The sequence below is a fragment of the Carcharodon carcharias genome, chromosome 19, assembly GCF_017639515.1.
Source record: "Carcharodon carcharias isolate sCarCar2 chromosome 19, sCarCar2.pri, whole genome shotgun sequence".
NCBI lineage: Eukaryota > Metazoa > Chordata > Chondrichthyes > Lamniformes > Lamnidae > Carcharodon > Carcharodon carcharias.
The window spans coordinates 88,541,743-88,561,140 of NC_054485.1; the positions used below are offsets into that span (position 1 = coordinate 88,541,743).

A 19,398-nucleotide genomic window follows, 5' to 3' on the forward strand; every position below is an offset into this window, starting at 1 on the left:
TCCGACCCAATCAGCGGCAGTGGATGCAATGTGTACCCACATGACGCGATTACGAGGGCAGTATTTAAAGGGACAATCCAAGCGAGCAAAGATGAACGTGTTCGTGTCAGATTGGAGTCCAGACAGGCAAAGTCTCATCGCGTGTGTCTCATCAGCAATGGCTGGCTGCCTTCATGCACAGGAAAGCATGAAGACATTCCAAAGGCATCAAACTAAGTGTGTAAGGTGGGGCCTGGGATGGGTGGGGAAGGCAAAAATTGGCCACAGATAATTATCTCTTTGCCTGTTGAACACATGCTGGTGTACTGAGGTTTTACATTGCCAGGTCAAAATGCCACTGGGGTGAGGGCAGGAGAAAACTGCCACCAGCATCTCCTGCTCTCCTTCCTTTTAACTTGGAGACAAGGTTGGCAGAAACAGCACCCACCAGTGTTGAAGGCAAGAGTGTATTCAGTCAGCAGGAGTTGGAGAGGGGCGGACCTTCAAAAAGTCCAATTGTCCAATAGGAATTTCGCAACAAGCTTTGAGTCAAAACATTGACCGGGATTCTCCGGCCCTGTCATGGTGGGGTCCGCCAAGGGAGATTGGACGGCCCAGCCAAAAGTCCATTGGCTTTGGACGGGACCGGATGATCCCTGTGGTGGGTGGGACCAGGTTTCTCCCACCCATTATTACTTCCAGCCATCTAACAAGGCCAATAAAGGGAGATGGAAGAGAAGGACAACGGCAAAGAAGTGGCAGAGGAAAAGAGACCACAGGCTAAGCAATTTACCTTCTGCTGCCCTGGTAGCTGCTGCATGATACAATGGTAATGGAGTTGCTTGCTCATAGTTGTAATCGAGCTTGATCAGTCAGACCCAGAGAGAGGGACGAGGAAAATCCCCAATTAAAGCGCGGATCCGTGCGCAGGTTATATGCCGCTGATCAGTCAGTAACTTTGCTGCAATTCACTGGCGAGAGACTGCAGAGTGCTGAACACAGGGGATTTGTGAGTCCTCATGTATGAATCACAAAAAGTTAGCATGAAGGCACAGCACGTAATTAGGAAGGCAAACTGAATGTCGGCTTTTATTGCAAGGCGTGTGCAGTATAAAAGGAGGGACGTCTTGCTACAACAGTACAGGGCATTGGTGACACCACACCTGAGGTGGAATTTTACAGCCCCATCATGGTGCGCGGGCAGGGCCGCAAAACCATTCAAAAGTCCCACAGATTTCGGCGCAACCATAAAATCCTACTGGTGGAAAGTTCCACCCCTAGACTACTGTGTACAGTCTTGGCCATCTTACTTAAGGAGGGACATACTTGTATTGGAAGCAGTTCAGGGAAGGTTCACTGGGATGATTCCTGGGATATAGGGATTGTCTTATGATGAAAAGGCTGAGCAGGCAGCGCTATACCCCTTGGAGTTTAGAAGAATGAGAGGTGATCTTACTGAAACATGTAAGATTCTGAGGGGGCTTGACAGGGTATACACTAAAAAGATTTTTGCTTTTGGCAGAGGGGGAGAGCAGGGAGTTCAAAACCAGCTTGCAAGGCTTAAAGACATTTAAGACAGAGATGAGGAGAAATTTCTTCTCAGAGAGTTGTTAGTGTTTGGCATTCTCTTCCCCAGAGAACAGTGGAGGCTGGGCCATTGAATATATTCAAGACTGAGTAAAATAGATACTTTTATTGACAAGGGAGTGAAGGGTTATTTTGTGGGTGGGGGTGTTGGTGGTGGCGACTGGGTGCACCGTCAGGAAAGTAGAGTTAGGGCCACAATGATTTTATTGACTGGCAGATCAGGCTCGAGGGGCTGAATAGCCTACTCCTACTCCTGCTCCTATTTCTTATGGTCTTATATTTCAGTGACCATTCAGTGACAAGCTCAAATAACTGGTTTGCACTGGTCGAACAACAGCCGTTGCTTCCCCTGGAAGAACCCTTTACAACCTTTTGCACTCACCATCAAGTGCAACAATTTCACACCATAACCACTATCCCCACTTTTTTCCAGAGAGCAGGAGCTGGTAATAGCTCACCTGCTGCCATTTACACCTCCTCTGGACCCATTTTCTGTTTCTGTACTGGTTGCGTTTCCACCTTCTTTTGCCTTGTACTATCATCTCTTTGGCAGTGAACCTTCCCTGCTTTCTACCCTATCAAAGACATTTCCTGTTTTTCTTTTTCCAAGCCTCCCCCCACCCCCGCTTTGCTTATCTTCAAAATTGCATAGAACCTGTTCTGTCTCTCATCTTTTAGTTCTGACGAAAGGTCATTGATCTGAAATGTTGGCCTGGAATTTTGCAACATTGAGAAAATGGTGGAGGCGGCTGAAATCCAGGATTCCCACCCCCGAACGCAGCAGCTGCCATTTTTGCGGGGGCAGGAGTGGGGCTGGGTTGGGATTTGCCATGTGTGCTTCACGGAGGCAGCCGCCCATATAAAACAGCAGCTGCCTCAAGTCATGTCTGATTTTTATTAGTCAGGAGTGGAAAATGTACAGATTAAACCTGGCAGGAGCAGGTCTAAACTTTGCAGAGTCCTTTGGAGAGGTGGGATACCCTTTTGGAGAGGGAGGTATCCCTTTGGATATGGACCCAGGACACCTTTGGGGAGGGATGGGTGCCCTTTGGGAGAGGTAAGCTGCCCTTCGGGGTTATTAACCATGGACATGAATGTGCGTAAAAATTGCACAAACTCATTGGAACTGTCAGGAAAGTTGTCAAAAGCAGCTGTCAAGCTGCCAAGGTTTTTAAAACTCCAGCCCTTAGAATCTTTGAAATAACTGTATTAATCAAAACGTTGCTTGCTATTTCACATGGGTCTGTTGGCATAAGCCTAAGGGCTTCCATTATGGACTAAGTTCACAATATTCCATTATTACAGTGGGGTGCCTGCCACTTCACAGTTTGACAGCTATAAGTGGTAATACACTCTTTGAAGTGGGACCATGAATTCAAATGTTTATTTTCATAAGGGATTAAGACATTGAATTAAATGTTTTTTTGATAAGGATTAAGCACTCGAAGGAAATGTTTGTTTTTATAAGGGATTATGTAGTTAAAGGCATGCAAATGTGGTAGAAATTTTATTATGAATGAGAACATTTTTAAAAAGTCTGCAATAGACAGAAATTTATTTTATCTCTCTCCACAGATGATACCAGACTAGCTGAGTATTTCCAGCATGCTCTGATAATATATCTAGAAGAATATTTATTATGTATGTGTTCCATCAAAAACAACTAAATTTCTATTGTGTCCCTGACATAGTGATTTTTTTATTATTATTCATTCACAGGATGTGAGCTTCACTGGCTGGGACCGCATTTATTGTCCATCCCTAATTTCTCTTGATAAGGTGGTGGTGAGCTGCCTTCTTGAACCGCTGCAGTCCATGTGGTGTAGGTACACCCACAATGCTGTTAGGGAGGGAGCTCCAGAATTTTGACCCAGTGACAGTGAAGGAACGGCGATATATTTCCAAGTCAGGATGGTGAGTGACTTGGACAAGAGATATCACAAGGCACTTTCACAGGAGTGATTCTCAATTTCACACCAAGCTACATAAGGAAATAGCTGGAGAGATGTAAGATAGGTAGAGCGACAGACAAGTTTAGGAAAGGAAGTTTTCTTTTATGTTCATTCATCGGATGTGGGCTTCACTGGCTTGACCAGTGTTTATTGCCCATCCCTAATTGCCCTTGAGAAGGTGGTGAGGAGCTACCTTCTTGAACCCCTGCAGTCTATGTGGTGTAGCTACACCCACAGTGCTATTAGGAAGGAAGTTCCAGGATTTCGACCCAGTGACCGTGAAGGAATGGTGATATATTTCCAAGTTGGGATGGTGTGTGACTTGGAGGCGAACTCGCAGGTGGTGGTGTTCCCATATATCTGCTGTCCTTGTCCTTCTAGATGGTAGTGGTCGCATGTTTGGAAGGTGCTATCGAAGGAACCTTAGTGAGTTGCTGCAGTGCATCTTGCAGATGGTACACACTGCTGCTACTGTGCCTCAGTGGTGGAGGGAGTGAATGTTTGTGGATGGGGTGCCAATCAAGCGGGCAATCAAGTTCTGTCCTGGATGTTGTCAAGCTTCTTGAGTGTTGTGGGAGCTGCACCCATCCAAGCAAGTAGCGAGTATCCCATCCCACTCCTGACTTGTGCCACGTGGATGGTGGACAGGCTTTGGGGAGTCAGGAGGTGGGTTACTCACCACAGAATTCCCAGTCTCTGACCTGCCCTTGTGGCTACAGTATTTATATAACTGTTCCAGTTCAGTTTCTGGTCAATGGTATCCCCAGGTTGCTGATAGTGATAGTATTCAGCGGCAGTAATGCCACTGAATGTCAAGAGGAGAATTTCAAAGCTTAAAGCCCAGGCAACTGAAAGCACAGCCAGCAATAGTGGAGCGAATAAAATCAGGGGCACTCAAGAGGCCAGAACTAGATGAGTGCAGATATCATACAATCATAGGGTTTATACCAGAGCAGGAGCCCATCCTGCCTGTCCTGCCCATGCCAGCTTCCTGCAAGCACAATTCACCCCGTTCCGCTCACCCGCCAATTTTCCCAGAAAGTTTTTCTCTTCAAATAATTGTCCAATCCTCTTTTGGCGGCATCGATTGAATCTGCCTCCACCACACACTCAGCTAGTGCATTCTGGATCCTTACCACCCAATGCATAAAAATAGCTCACCCTCCTGTCCCTGTTGATTCTTGGCCAATCACCTTAAATTGGAGCAGTCTGGCATTCCGCCAGAACAATTTTTCCCCCATTTACTTAGTCCAGACCTGTCATGATTTTGAACGCCGCAATCAAATATCTTTTGACCATCCCTTCTCTAAGCTTCTCCAGTTTCTCTAGTCCAACCACGTAACTGAAGTTCCTCACCCTGTAAACCATTCACGTGAATCTTTTCTGCTGCCTCTTCTGATGCCTTCACATCCTTCCTGAAGTGCGGTGCCAAGAACTAGACACAAAATTGCAGCTGAGGCCAGACCAGGGCTTTATAAAGGTTTTTCATAACTTCCTCGTTTTTGTGCTTGATGCCTCTGTTTATAAAGCCCACGATCCCGTCTGCTTTATTTGCCGCTTTCTAACCTGTCCAGCCACCTTCAATGATATCTTGGAGGGCTGTGGGCTGGAGAATTTAACAGGAGCGAGGCCATGGAGGGATTTGGAAACTAAGGTGGAGAATTTTAAACCTGAGGCAGTGCCAGACTGAGAGCCAGTGTGAAGTGAAATAAGGCTGATTCTTTCAGAAGAAGAAATGGTTGGTTAAAAATACAAGATAAATTTCAGGGATCTCTGGATGCTCCATCCACATCGAACTACCAACGCTCCCGTGCCCCAAGTGGCCACTTTTTGCCATTTCTTTGGGCAGTTCCATCAATCGCCTCCCTGAGGATCCCAAGTGATTGCTGCTCGTCTGAAGTCAGTGAATGCTGAGATACCATGGGGCCTCCCGCCACTCTTCCTTCAGGACTACTGACAGCAACTTCTGTTGGTAGCAATTTTCAGCAGTCTCTCTCTCGTCTGAGGTTTCCGTGTCAACATTATGGCTGGGCACTGGGGGAGGGGTGGTCACAAATGCAGAGCCCTCCTTGGGCCTGAGCTGCAGTGAAGCATCTTTATTTACCCATGTCTGGGGAAGTAGATCTCACTGCCACATGGAGTGCTTAGAGCAAACAGTATGGTGCATTTAAAGGGAACCTAGAAAAATACATAAGGGAGAAGAGTGGAGGCAAAAACTTTAAACTTTTAAAAAGTACCTGTATCTATACCTAAAGTGCTGTAAGCTGCAGGACTATGGGCCGGGTGCAGGAAGGTGGGTTTAGAAAGGGCACCTGGGTGTCCTCGGGCTGGCATGGACAAGATGGGCTGAATGGCCTTCTTCTGTGCTGTAACTTTACTATGGTTCCATGGTTCTAAGAGGAAGTATCCATGTGATGAGATGAAGTTAGGCGGGAGGAGAGTTGTGTGAAGCTGAAACACCACTGAGCAGTTGGGCCAACTGTATTTGTGCTGTAAATAAATGGAAGGCAACTTGTTTTCGAAGGTCGCAGGGCCCTTTATTGCTTCATTGATCAGCCAGTCTAGCACCTCGGGGGCTGAAGCCATCAATGTGGTTTGCCTAATGGGTGCTGCTGTGCCAACCCATTCTAATTCTGGTCAATTGTTCTGCCAAATGGAGTGTGGAGCAGCGCTGTTTTGAGCAGCAGCTGCCTGAGGCCAAACAGATAACCTGTGTGGGCCCAGATCAACGCCCTGCTCGCGTGACTACCTGTGGCCTACTGAAAGCTCAGAAGAATGGTCCTTACCCCCAGCCATTGTTGCCCTTTGCTCGCTGCCTGCTGGAGCTGCACTTGCCGTTGCGTCACTGAATAAACGGCCCCATCCACTGTCTCCTCGCTGAGGCACTGTGGGGACTGGAAGAGGGAGATAAATTACTCTCACAACAAAAACTTACACATATACAGCATTTTTAAGATAATACAATACCCCAAGAGGCTCCACAGGAAAAATATAAAAGAAAACATGACACTGAGCCACATAAGGAGATGTCAGATCAGAGGACCAAAAGCTTGGTCAAAGAAAGAGGGTTTTTTTAAGGAGTATCTTAAAGGAGGGCGAAGTAGGGAAGTGGAGAGGTTCAGGCCCCAGGTAGCTGAAGATCACCTAAGATGCAGCAATGAAAATAAAAGATGACCAAGAGGAAAGAATTAGAGGAGTGAAGGTATCTCTGAGGCTTGTGGAGCTGGAGGAGTTTACAGAGGGGGTGAGACCAGGGAGGGATTTGAAAATGAGGATGGGAATTTTAAAATTAAGGTGTTGCTTGACCGAGAGCCAATGTAGGTCAGTGCTCACAGCGGTTGACAGGGGAACGGGACTTGGTGCAAGCTCGGGCACAGGCAGCAGAGTTTCAGATGACCGAGTTTATGGAGGATGGGACGTGGGTGATGAGCCAGGAGCGTGTTGGGATAGTCAAGTCTAGAGGTGATGAAGGCATGAACGAGGGTTTTAGCAGCAGATGAGACAAGGTGAAGTTGGGTGATGTCACAGAGGTAGAAATAAGGAGCCTTAGTGATGGCATGAATTTGAGGTTGGAAGCTCAGCTCAGAGACAGATGTTCAGGCGTGACACCCAACTCTCCCCCCACCACCATCATCCTCCCACACCCGCCTGCCCCAAACACAAACAGACACACACTATAAAATGGATGTAAAAACCCACAAACCCACAAATGAACTGTTGGCCCCACCTTGTGAACACGGCCTGTTATAAAGCCCATATCATCTCCATTCTTGGCACAGAGATCATGAAAGAGTACAGCACAGAAGAGGTGACTCAGCCCATCACAACATGGCTGTAAAGAGTCAATGGGAGCGAGTATCCTCCAGGATTGTCCCATCATGCTGGCATGACATCAGCAGAATTCCCATTCCTTCCTTTCCGACCCCTCCCTGTTCAAACAACTCTTGGAAAGGAGGAGGCCATTTGGCCCATCGTGTCTGTGCTGGCTCTTTGAATGAGCTGTCCAATTAATCCCACTCCCCTGCTTTTCCCCATTGGTCTGCAAATTTTTCTTCAAGTATTTATAAAATTTTCTTTTGAATATTATCATTGAACCTACTTCCACCACCCTTTCAGATGCTGCATTCCAGAGCCACATTAAAAATTTGGTCTTCATCTCTCGAACAATTTTGGTTTAGGAGTCCTGCTGCAACATGCCTCGATCCCAAACTCAGACAAACACACCCTATTACCATTTCCCACAAGAAAGTGGCACTTCACAAACTCATTCCATCTGAGCCAACAATAACAACTTGTATTTATACAGACTCTTTAATGTAGTAAAACATCTGGGAGTGTTTCACAGGAAAGATGACTGAACAATAGAGATCAACAATGCAGCCCCTGGATTAACCTAGTGAAGACCTGAGTCAAGTTATAGCAGCGTTCAGTGATAATGCACATCCATTTTCTGACCAGGCTTTCCAAAAATATCAAAAATTAATTCTAAGACTGAACAAGAGTTGACTGATTGGCGGGACAGGCTGGAGGGGCTGAATGCCCTGCTCCTATGTACCTCTAAGCATTACTGTCCACTTGGATTCTTCCAATAAAAAAAATGGTTGCCAGCTCAGTGGCTGAAGCCATTCATTCATGCTTGTATAGGAAGTGAAGGCATTCAGCTGTAGTTCACCTGTACAAGAAGTGAACTCGATGTGATATAGTTCACCTGTACAGGAAGTGAAGAATTGAACTGTAGTTCACCTGCCCAAGAAGTGAACTCGATGTGATATAGTTCACCTGTACAGGAGGTGAAGCATTCAATTGTAGTTCACCTGTACAAGAAGTGAACTCAGTGTGATATACCTTGTCTGTAATATACCTATGTTACAGGAAGTGAACTCAATGTGACACAGTTCACCTTGACAGTAAGTGAGCTTGTGCTATAAAGTTCACCTGTGCCAAAGTATTATGTGATTATTTGCCTGTTCAGGGACAGTGCAAGACTGGCAGAAAAGAATCATTTTACAATCTCAAAACAACTGTCCTCTGCCCCCACCGTCACAAGATTATATGCCTGAGTTAAACAGAATGAATATATCTGGGTTCAATCACAGTGCAAGTATGTTCACAAAACGTGCGTGCCTATTTACATTACAGAGCTCATGGTGTGTGTGTCTAGGTACATCGTACTATTCACAGTCAGTATGCCCAGTAATATTGTGGCATGTGTACCTAGTTACACACTGAACATTAGTATAGTATGTGTATCCAGGATGTGCTGTAGTGTTTACACTGTGTGTACTTATTTTATGGGGTTGGTTAGCTCAGTTAGCCAGATGGCTAGAATGTGGTGCAGAATGATGCCAATGGCACAGATAGTTCTTGGAGAGCTGCCTCTTTGCCCCGTGCTTGATGCAGAATAGTGTCCTTCAAGCTATATAACTACTCTCTCTCTCTCTCCAACAGAAAGAGATACCTATAATCCCTCGTACACTATGGTTAATTACCATTAACTATGTTACATTTTAGTTTAATGGTGTACGTACCCAGTTACATCGTATTATGCTATACCCAGTTACATCATAGTGCTCAAGTATGTTCACAAAACGTGCGTGCCTATTTACATTATAGAGCTCATGGTGTGTGTGTCTAGGTACACTAGGATTCATGTGTGCTTAGGTTACACTGCAGCAATCTCTGAATGTGTACCTGAGTTACATTGTTGTGTTCACATAGTATGTTCCTGGGTTACATCCTAGTGTACACAGTGTCCCCCCCCCGCTTACATCATCGTGCTGAGGTTACATCATGGCATGTGTACCTAGTTACATCGTAGTATTCCCTGTGTGTGTGCACACGCCTGGGTTACATTATACTGTTTATGGTGTGTGTGCCCAGGATGAATTGTAGTGTTCACATTATGAGTGCCCGAGTTACAGTGCAGTTTTCACTGGACATGTGTCCAGCTTAAATGATAGTGTTCGTGCTGTCTGTACCTGTTTTACATAAGGTGTCTGTTTTGGGAGTACAAGTTTACAATATCTATGTGTCTCAATGTAACTTACTGTCTCTGGGATGAGCACAAGATGGTTTAAAACAGCTTTCAGTTGCTGAACAGAGACACTTCGTGAAGCAGACCTCATTGAGGGAAAGCCACTGATTCAGATATGGGACACATTGATTGGATTGAAAAGCTTAAGTGGACCATATAGCCATGGAAACAGAATCACTGGGAGAGATTGAGATGAACATGAGTGTATCTTCTTGGCTCCATGTTATTTGAAGTCTGCATTGTCTGTCTTTCGGTGTATTATAATTTACTGTTAGTATGCATTGAATGTAGAGATCAAAGGTAGAATTTACGTATTTGAGTAAATTACTGTTTGCTGTAGTCAGGTTAGAACAGTGAAGCATGATGCCCAAGTTCTTACAGAGAATCATGAATTCAATAGTAAAAAATCTTATAAATAACTATCTAGAAATATGTTGTATGATTTGACTGAGTACCTCATGCTGGATTGTGTAACATGAACTTGTTAAAGCTAAAGATATGATTCTGTGGTTGTCATGTCAAAAATAACACAACAAAATAGAACAGAAAAGCAGTCCAACTTGTGTGCCTGGGTTATATTTCATTGCTCAATGGGTGTTGCCAGGTTACATTGTGGTGTTCATAGCATATGCGTCCGGATTATATTGTAATGTATACTCTGTTTACCCAGGTTACATTGTAGTATTCACGGAGTGTCTACCCAGTTATATCGTAGTGTTCATTGTGTGTGCACCCAATTACCTCACGGTGTTCACAGTGTTCACGGTGTGTGTGTGCCTGGGTTACTTTGTAGTGTTTGCAGTATGTCCCCAGATTACACAGTAATGTTTCATTGTGTGTGTCTGCGTACATAGTGGTGTTCACAGTGTGTGTACCCAAGTTAAATCATAGCATTCATGATGTGTCCCTGAATACATCATGCATGTACTGTGTGTACCCAGTTACAGTGTAATGTTCATGGTGTGCCTGGGTTATAAGTTAATTATTACGGTGGTGTGCATACTAACTTATCAGACTGCTTATCTGACAGCCAGTATTGAATGAGCAGAAATTTCCTCCAATTAAATATTGGGAAGGTTGAAGCTATTGTTTTTGGTCCCCATTTTAAACCCTGTTTTCTAGCTACCAAATCCATCCCTTTCCTTGGTCTGCTTGGCTATAATATTCCAAAATTCCCTGGATTCTGGAAAGGTTCTAGTGGATTGGAAAAATGCTAATATAACACCCTTATTCAAAAAGTGGAGTTGGGAGTGGGGCTGTGGGGGTGGGGGGGGGAGGCAGAAAGTAGTGGGGGGGGAGGCAGAAAGTATTAATCTATACACCAGTTAGTTTAACATCTGTTGTTGGGAAATTATTGGAATCCATTATTAAGGAAGTGGTAATGGGGCATTTGGAAAGTCAAAATGCAATCCATCAGAGGCAGCATGCTTTTATGAAGAGTAAATTGTGTTTGACTAATTTGCTAGAGTTCTTTGAAGATATGACAAGCAACGTGGTTAATGGGCATCCTGTTGATGTAGTATATCTGGACTTCCAGAAGGCCTTTGATAAGGTGCCGCACAAAAGATTAATACACAAGGTAAGATCACATGGAGTTAAAGGTAATATATTAGCTTGGACAGATGATTGACTAACCAACAAAAACCAGAGAGTTGGGATAAATGGGTCTTTTTCTGGCTGGCAAGCTGTAACTAGTGGGGTGCGACAGGGTTCGGTCCTTGGGCCACAACTATTGACAATCTATATTAATGACTTGGATTCAGGGATAGAAGGTACTATAGCTAAATTTACAGATTACACCAAAATCGGTGGGAAAGTAAGTTGCAAGAAAGAAATAAGAAATTTACAAATGGATATGAACAGGTTTGGTGAATGGGCCAAAATTTGGCAGATGGAGTTTAATGTGGATAAGTGCGAGGTTATCCATTTTGGTCGGAAGAATAAAAAGGTGACTTATTATTTAAATGGAGAGAAACTTCAGAATGCTTCAGTGCAGAGGGATATGGGTGTCCTTGTGCATGAATCGCTGAAAGCTAGTATGCAGGTACAGCAGATAATAAGGAAGGCAAATGGAATTTTGGCATTTATTGCTAAAGGAATAGAGTACAAAAATAGGGGTGTGTTGTTGCAACTGTACAAGGCATTGGTGAGACCACGCCTGGAGTACTGTGCACAGTTTGGTCCCCTTACTTGAGGAAGGATGTAGTTGCACTGGAGGTGGTTCAGAGGAGGTTCACTAGATTGATTCCAGAGATGCGGGGCTTGTCTTATGAGGAGAGATTGAGCAGTTTAGGCCTATACTTGTTAGAGTTTAGAAGGATGAGAGGAGATCTAATTGAGGTATGTAAGATGCTAAAATGGATAGACAAAGTAAACGTGGAGCAAATGTTTCCCCTTGTGGGGCATTCTAGAATGAGAGGCCATAGTTTTAGGCTAAGGGGTGGTAGATTTAAATCAGAGATGAGGAGGAATTACTTTTCTCAAAGCGTTGTGAATCTGTGGAATTCACTACCTCAGAGTGCAGTGGATGCTGGGATGCTGAATAAATTTAAGGAGGAGATAGACATTTTTAATTAATAACGGGTTGAAAGGTTATGGGGAGAGGGTGGGAAATTGGAGTTGAGGCCAAAATTAGATCAGCCATGATTGTAATGAATGGTGGGGCAGGCTCGAGGGGTTGAATTGTCTACTCCTGCTCCTAGTTCTTATTTTACAGACTATAATAAACCAGCCTGTTCACAACCTTAGTGTCATATTTACCCCAAGATGAGCTTCCAACCACATACTTGCGCCATAGTTAAGATGGCCTACTTTCACCTCCATAACATCACCCAACTTCATCCCTGTCTCAGCTCATATGCTGCTGAAACCCACTTCCACACCTTCATTACTTCCAGACTTGACCATTCCAATGCACTCCTGGCCAACCTCCCATATTCCATCTTCCATAAACTTGATGTCATCTAAAACTCTGTTTCTCACGTCTTAACTTGTATCCGGTCGCATTCACCTATTACCCCTGCATCCGCTGATCCACATTGGCTCCCAGTCAACCAATGTCTTGATTTTAGAATTCTCATCCTTGTTTTCAAATCTCTGCATGGCTGCGCCCCTCTTTATCACTGTAATTCCTGCCAGCCTTACAATCTCCACTGAGATATCTGTGCCTCTCTCATTCTGGCCTCTTGAGCACCTCTGATTTTAATCACTCCACCAATGGTACTATGCCTTCAGCTGCCTAGATTCTGGAATTTCCTCTCTCTCTCACTTTCCCCCTTTAAGACACTCTTTAAAACCAACCTCTTTGACCAAGCTGGTGGTCATTTGGCCTAATATCACCTTATGTGGCTCAGTGTCATATTTTGTCCTATAATACTCCTGTAAAGACCCTTGGGATGCTTTATGTTAGAGTTGCTATATAAATATGTTGTTCTGCTGTTGTTACATCATAGTGCTCACAATGCCATTGAGCCATACAGTCATACTTACATCCTCTTGCCTAAAACTCTAAATCTGAGGCTCCTAGAACTTGTATCATCAATTTAATGGGGACAGCTTTTCTTTGTCTACCTTATCGAAACCTGTCATAATCTTGTACACCTCTTATCAAATCTCCCCTCAGTCTCCTTTGCTCTAAGGGAAACAACTCCAGCTTCTCCAACCTAATGCTGTAACTAAAATCCCTCATCCCGAGAACCATTCTGGTAAATTTCCTTTGCACCCGATTGTCTCTCCCTATCCCTTCTGCCAAAATGCATTACCTCACACGTTCTCTATATTAAATTACATCTACCACTGTGTGCCTTTGCAGGTTACATTGTAGCGGTCAGTGTGTGTGTGTGTGTGTGTACGGGTTACATTGTAGTAATCACGGTTTGTGCACCCAGATTGAATCATAGTAGCACGCACTGTTTGTGTACCCAGATTATATCATAGAGTCTGTGGTGTGTACCTGGATTACACAGCAGTGTTCACAGTATGCATGTGTACTGGGTTACATCAGAGTTCAAAGTGTGTATTGGACTACATCATGGCATTTACAGTTTGTGTGTCCAAGTTAGTGTTCACGGGGCATGTACCCGGTTACATCGCAGTACATGCCTAGGTTACATTGTTGTGTTCATGGTGTGTACCCAGTTACGTCGTAATATTCAGTGTGTGTACCCTGATTATATTGTAGTGCTTATAGTGTGTGCCCAGGTTACAACGCAGTGTTGACAGTATATGTGTGCACTGGGTTACATCGCAGAGTTCAAAGTGTGTGTACTGGGTTACATCGTGGTGTTCAGTTTATGTCCGGGTGAGTGTTCTTGATGCAGGTACCCGGTTACATCGCAGTACTTACGGTGTACATTCCCGCATTATATTGTCATGGTATGTACCCAGTTACATCGTAATGTTCACCATGTGTTCCCAGGTTATATTGTAGTGCTTATAGTGTGCATACCCATTCATAATGTCTATATTGCATTTATCCAGTTACATGCTAGTGCTCACTATGCGTGTGCTCGGGTTACATCGTAGTTTTACCATAATGTGCGCGCAGTTACATTGTGGTATTAAAAACAAAAAAAACGGCGGATGCTGGAAATCCAAAACAAAAACAGAATTACCTGGAAAAACTCAGCAGGTCTGGCAGCTGCCAGACATTGTGGTGTTGTTCACTGTGCGTATACTGGGTTTGTATCGCAGTGTTTATGGTACTTGTTACCCGAGTTATGTCGTACATTTGTTTGTGCCCGGATTGCAATGTTCAGAGTCTGTGTGTGTATGTCCGAGTTGTATCGTAGTGTTTACAGTGTGTTACATCGTAGTGTTCACGGGTTGTGCGTTTTCAGGTTAAATTGTGCCGAGTGCGGACCGTACTGCATACATATAAAGACACTCTCGTGTGAGTGGCTCACTCTGGTGAAATCTCGTTATGCGAACCAGGATTGACTGATACGCTGCAGCGGCTAGTGAATTCAGTCGCTTGTTAAGTACAAGAGTCACGTCGCACGATACATACCGTGGGCAAATGGTAATACCACCGTGTCTTCATCTCCAGCGAAAGTCCCGGCCGCACTCACTCGGTCGTGCACAGAGGAAGCCTGGCTCGACCTGAAAGCCCGGAGGACCTCTTCCTCCACCAATCCAAGACAGTCCAGACACACAGTCCAAGGTGCACAGCTGCCTCTCCTCCAAACTGGACTCACTTCTCGATATTCAAATCCAGCTGCTGCCAACACCGTTTCCTTCCCCAGCATCTGTGCTCCGAGTGTATGAAAACACACACACACACACACACACACTCACGAGGGCCTGATTCACCCAAACTTTGGGAGAGTGAGACCGAGCCAATGGGATGGCCAAACAGCGGGGGGGGGGGGGGGGGGGGCGTGTGATCAAATTCTCTCAGACTGCTCGGAGACAGACAGAGCCTGCCCCAACAGGATCTCCCCCTCTCTCTATTTATCTCCCATTGTCTCTCTCTCTCTTAATTTCTCCCTCTATTTCTCTGCCATTCTCTCTCTCTCCGTCTTACCTTCTTAAAATTCTTTTTATTTCTCTTGACTTGCTTTCTCTCTCTTTCATTGGTGCTCTTATCCCCTTAAAACTCTTTCTAATGTCTCCTTTGACTCGCGCTCTCTATCTTTCTTTCCCCTTGATGCAGCCTCTCTCTCGCCCTGTTCTCTTGACACACTCTCTCTCTCCCTCTCGCTTCCTGTCAGGCTAGCTAGTTTATTTTAAGGCAGAACAAAAACAGAATTACCTGGAAAAACTCAGCAGGTCTGGCAGCATCGGCGGAGAAGAAAAGAGTTGACGTTTCGAGTCCTCATGACCCTTCGACAGAACTTGAGTTCGAGTCCAGGAAAGAGCTGAAATATAAGCTGGTTTAAGGTGTGTGTGTGGGGGGCGGAGAGATAGAGAGACAGAGAGGTGGAGGGGGTTGGTGTGGTTGTAGCGACAAACAAGCAGTGATAGAAGCAGATCATCAAAAGATGTCAACAACAATAGTACAATAGAACACATAGGTGTTAAAGTTAAAGTTGGTGATATTATCTAAACGAATGATATTCACCAACTTTAACTCGAGAACTCAAGTTCTGTCGAAGGGTCATGAGGACTCGAAACGTCAACTCTTTTCTTCTCCGCCGATGCTGCCAGACCTGCTGAGTTTTTCCAGGTAATTCTGTTTTTGTTTTGGATTTCCAGCATCCGCAGTTTTTTTGTTTTTATCTATTATTTTAAGGCAGCTCACCACCACCTTCTCCAGGGCAACTAGGAATGGGCAGTAAATACTGGCCCAGCCAGTGAAGCCCACATCCCGCGAATGAATAAAAAAAAACAGGAGCTTAATGTATTACTTATCTCGTGAGTAACATATTTCCCAACTCGCCGGCCTGCCTGTTTAACCCCTTCCTTTCCAATCTACCCAGTTGAACGTACGAGGAATCTAAAATCTAAACATTGAAGGTGCAGCAATGTTTAAATTGGGTGTGAGCTGCATTGAGGTACCTAGGGGAAAAGACCAGGTCTAGGGGTCGAGGTCACTCCCCACTACCCCCCCCCCCCCCCGCCCCCCCCCGCCCCCACACCCCCACCTACTTCCAGGGTCAAGGCTGACTGCAGCAGGTAGTGAGGAAAACAAATCAGGAGGTGGGGGAATCAGGCATCAAGGTAAGAGCTTTCAACTCTTGGTGGACTGCAGGAGAGAGGATTGAGCTAGGGCCTGGGGTGAGGAGTGTCACAGTCTGGACATCTGTCGGAGACCACAGCCCAGAAATACCACCACAGGCTTTTTGCTACAACAGGCCCGGAGCAAACGCCACGAATGACAGGAAACCATGAGCCTCATGGCTGCTGCCTGCTCTCACGCACCATCGCAGAGCAAAGCTATGAGAAACAGTCAAAAGGAGGAGCTTTTTTCTTTTAAGCACATCTTCTGAGCCACTGGTTGCTAACCAAGCCCATCACTCGTCGTGCCGAGGATGATCCTTGTTTGCGAATGGCTGGGTTTAAGTGAGATGTCAGTGATGGCTGTGGGTTTGCAGATGGCTTACGAGGCCTATCCTAGCCTTACAGGCTCTCCCATAGTGATGCCACCGGCTATCAGCTGGTAGAGATGGTGGCAGATTGTTGGTTCAAGCAACTTCCCTCTCTTTCCGCCTCTCTCACCATCCTTTCTCAGTGGCTGCTCTTATTGATTGGAAGGTCTTGGCACCATTTTTGATGATAGATTGCCATTTTGGCCACGGTTGGTGATCTGCTTCCCACGTGTTGATCCTAATGCATCAAAACTTCGTGGAGGCTTTGAGGTCGTCTTTGCAATGTTTCCTTTGTTCTCCATGTGAGCAGCCTCTCTGGCATAGCCCTGACTGGAGCACTTTTTGGAAAGTCTTGAATTGGGCTTTTTGATGACATGTCCCACCCACCTCAGCTGATGTGAGATTATCACGGCCTCTACATTTAGCATTTCTGTGTCTTGGAGGATGCCCAAGCTTATTCTTTTTGTCCTCCCACTTGATTCACAAGATCCTTCGAAGACAGCATTGATGCTGTTTTTAAGGCCTTGACATGATGTCTATAAGTTGACTAAGTTTCAGCCACGTAGAAAAGCAAGGGGAGAACCACTGACCGATAGACTTTGAGTTGATTATTGGGTCTGATATCACAATTCTCAAAAACACAAGTATGTGAAATATTTTTTATATTCTTTCATGAGATGTGGGCATCACTGGCTAGGCATTTATTGCCCATCCATAATTGCACTTGAGCAGGTGGTGGTGAGCTGCCTTCTAGAACCATTGCAGCCCATGTGGTGTAGGTACACCCACAGTGCTGTTAGAGAGGGAGTTCCAGGATTTTGACGCAGTGACCGTGAAGGAACGGTGATATATTTCCAAGTCAGGATGGTGAGTGGCTTGGAGGGGAACTTCCAGGTGCTGGTGTTCCCATGTGTCGGTATGTTTCCCCTCATGGGGGAATCTGGAACTCAGGAGCACAGTTTCAAAATAAAAGGCCTCCCATTTAAGATGGGGTTAAGGAGGAATTTCTTCTCTCAGACAATCGTTAATCATCATAATTTTCTTCCCCACAGAGCAGTGGAGGGTGGTGTCATTGAATATATTCAAGGCTGAGTTAGACAGATTTTTGATTGACGAGAGAGTCAAATGTTATAGGGGCAGGCAGCAAAGTGGAATTAAGGCCACAATCGGATCAGCCATTATCTTATTGAATGGCAGAGCAGGCTCGAGGGGCCGAATGGCCTACTCCTCCTGCTCTGATCTCTTATGTTGGGTTTTCCAGGTGAAGGGAGGCTTCAATAAAGCAGTTAGGGGCTGATCCTCTGGTGAGTGGGTGGATAACTAGAAGGTCTTATAGGTTCAGAAGCCTCTGACAGAAAAATCGAGAGGGGAGGTGAGGAGAAACATTGCCATTCAAGAAAGTTGTCAAGATCTGGAAACGCTCTGCCTGAAAAGGAGGTGGAAGCTGAATTGTTTTAAACCATAAGTCATTTCAAATGGGAGTTGAACAGCACTCAAGGATGAGGAACTTATAGGGTTACGGACAAAAAAATACAGGGGCGTGGAACTCAGTACAACTGAACTTTCAAAGAGCCTGCATGGACATGACAGGCCGAATGGCCTCCTTCTATGCTGTAGGTTTCTGCAATTCTACAAATGATCTGCTCTGGCTGGGTGATGGAAAAGCTTCACATACTGGGTGCTGCATGGGAAGTGGTAATTGGAATTCACCTGACATTGTCTCCCGCATAGCTGTGGCTGCCGTCATGGCAACAGAATCTACAGTGTACCCAAATAAATATACATTTTTTTACTAGGGAAGGTCAGAAGCTTGCCCCCTGATGACTGATTAGCTGAGTAATTGCCTTAACAAGTAACTCTTTGCATTCTGTGATACAGCAGTCAAAGGGCTTAATCACTGCCGGTTAGTCAGCAATGTTACAGAGACAGCAGTCAACAAACAACAGAGGGATTCCCTGCATGTTTAGCTGATTAATCGTCCAACAGAACTCCTCAGGCCAGGAGGGATCCACTCACCCTGTTCACATATAGTAGAGGCTGATGCAGTTGTTACTAAACATATATATACTGACTACAATTCTGTTGGACCTTGAAAGAAGGACTTGCATTTAGCTGCACTTTTCATGAGGGGCCATAAGCACTTTACATCCAATGAAGTACAGCACTTTTAAAGTGACTGATGTGATGTCAGAAATTCAGCAGCCAATTTGCGCACAGCAAGCTCACACAAGCAGCAACATGGGCGTGACCAGATCCATCTGTTCCTGTTTGGAAGAAAGGTCACCTCGATCTGAACTGTCAACTCTGTTTATCTCCACAGATGATCTGCCGAGTATTTCCAGTGTTTTTTGCTTTCATTATCAGATTTCCAGCGTCCGCAGCAGTTTGCTTTGGTGCCTTTTTTTTGGATGTGATGTTGACTGAGGGATAAATATTGGCCAAGACCAGGGAGAACTCACCTGCTCTTCCAAAATAGTGGCCCACCTGAGAGGGCAGACAGGGCCTTGTTTTAACGTCTCTTCCAAAAGATAAGCACTTATGACAATGCAGCAATCCCTCAGTACTGCACTGGGATTGTCAGCCTAGGTTTTTTTGTGTTTGAGTCCTGGAGTGGGACTTGAACCCACTGCACTTTCTGACTCAGAGACCAGAGTGCTACCAACTGAGCCATGGCTGATGTTCCATACACATAAGGTGCACATTACACAAACTTATATCGTACAACATGTCATGACACTGTTCATAACAAATATACAACATTCTCAAACCATTCCATTTCCTGTTAGGTTTTGTTTTGTCAAAAGGATGCTGTAGGCCC

The 19,398-nt window shown here is 45.1% G+C and overlaps 1 protein-coding gene across 11 annotated transcripts in view; it reads right to left on the reverse strand.

The window, feature by feature from the left end:
* The window catches only part of LOC121291513 (ral guanine nucleotide dissociation stimulator-like), a 167,380-nt gene that overhangs the window by 67,043 nt on the left and 80,939 nt on the right, over positions 1-19,398 (reverse strand). For 10 of the 11 annotated variants that reach the window (XM_041212807.1, XM_041212811.1, XM_041212806.1 and 7 more), the window contains one exon: positions 6,305-6,412. In XM_041212807.1, coding sequence (XP_041068741.1) covers positions 6,305-6,412 — 108 coding nt within the window. Of the gene's footprint in view, positions 1-6,304; positions 6,413-14,560; positions 14,886-19,398 lie in introns of those variants that run through there. The other variant, XM_041212812.1, reaches the window with a different exon arrangement.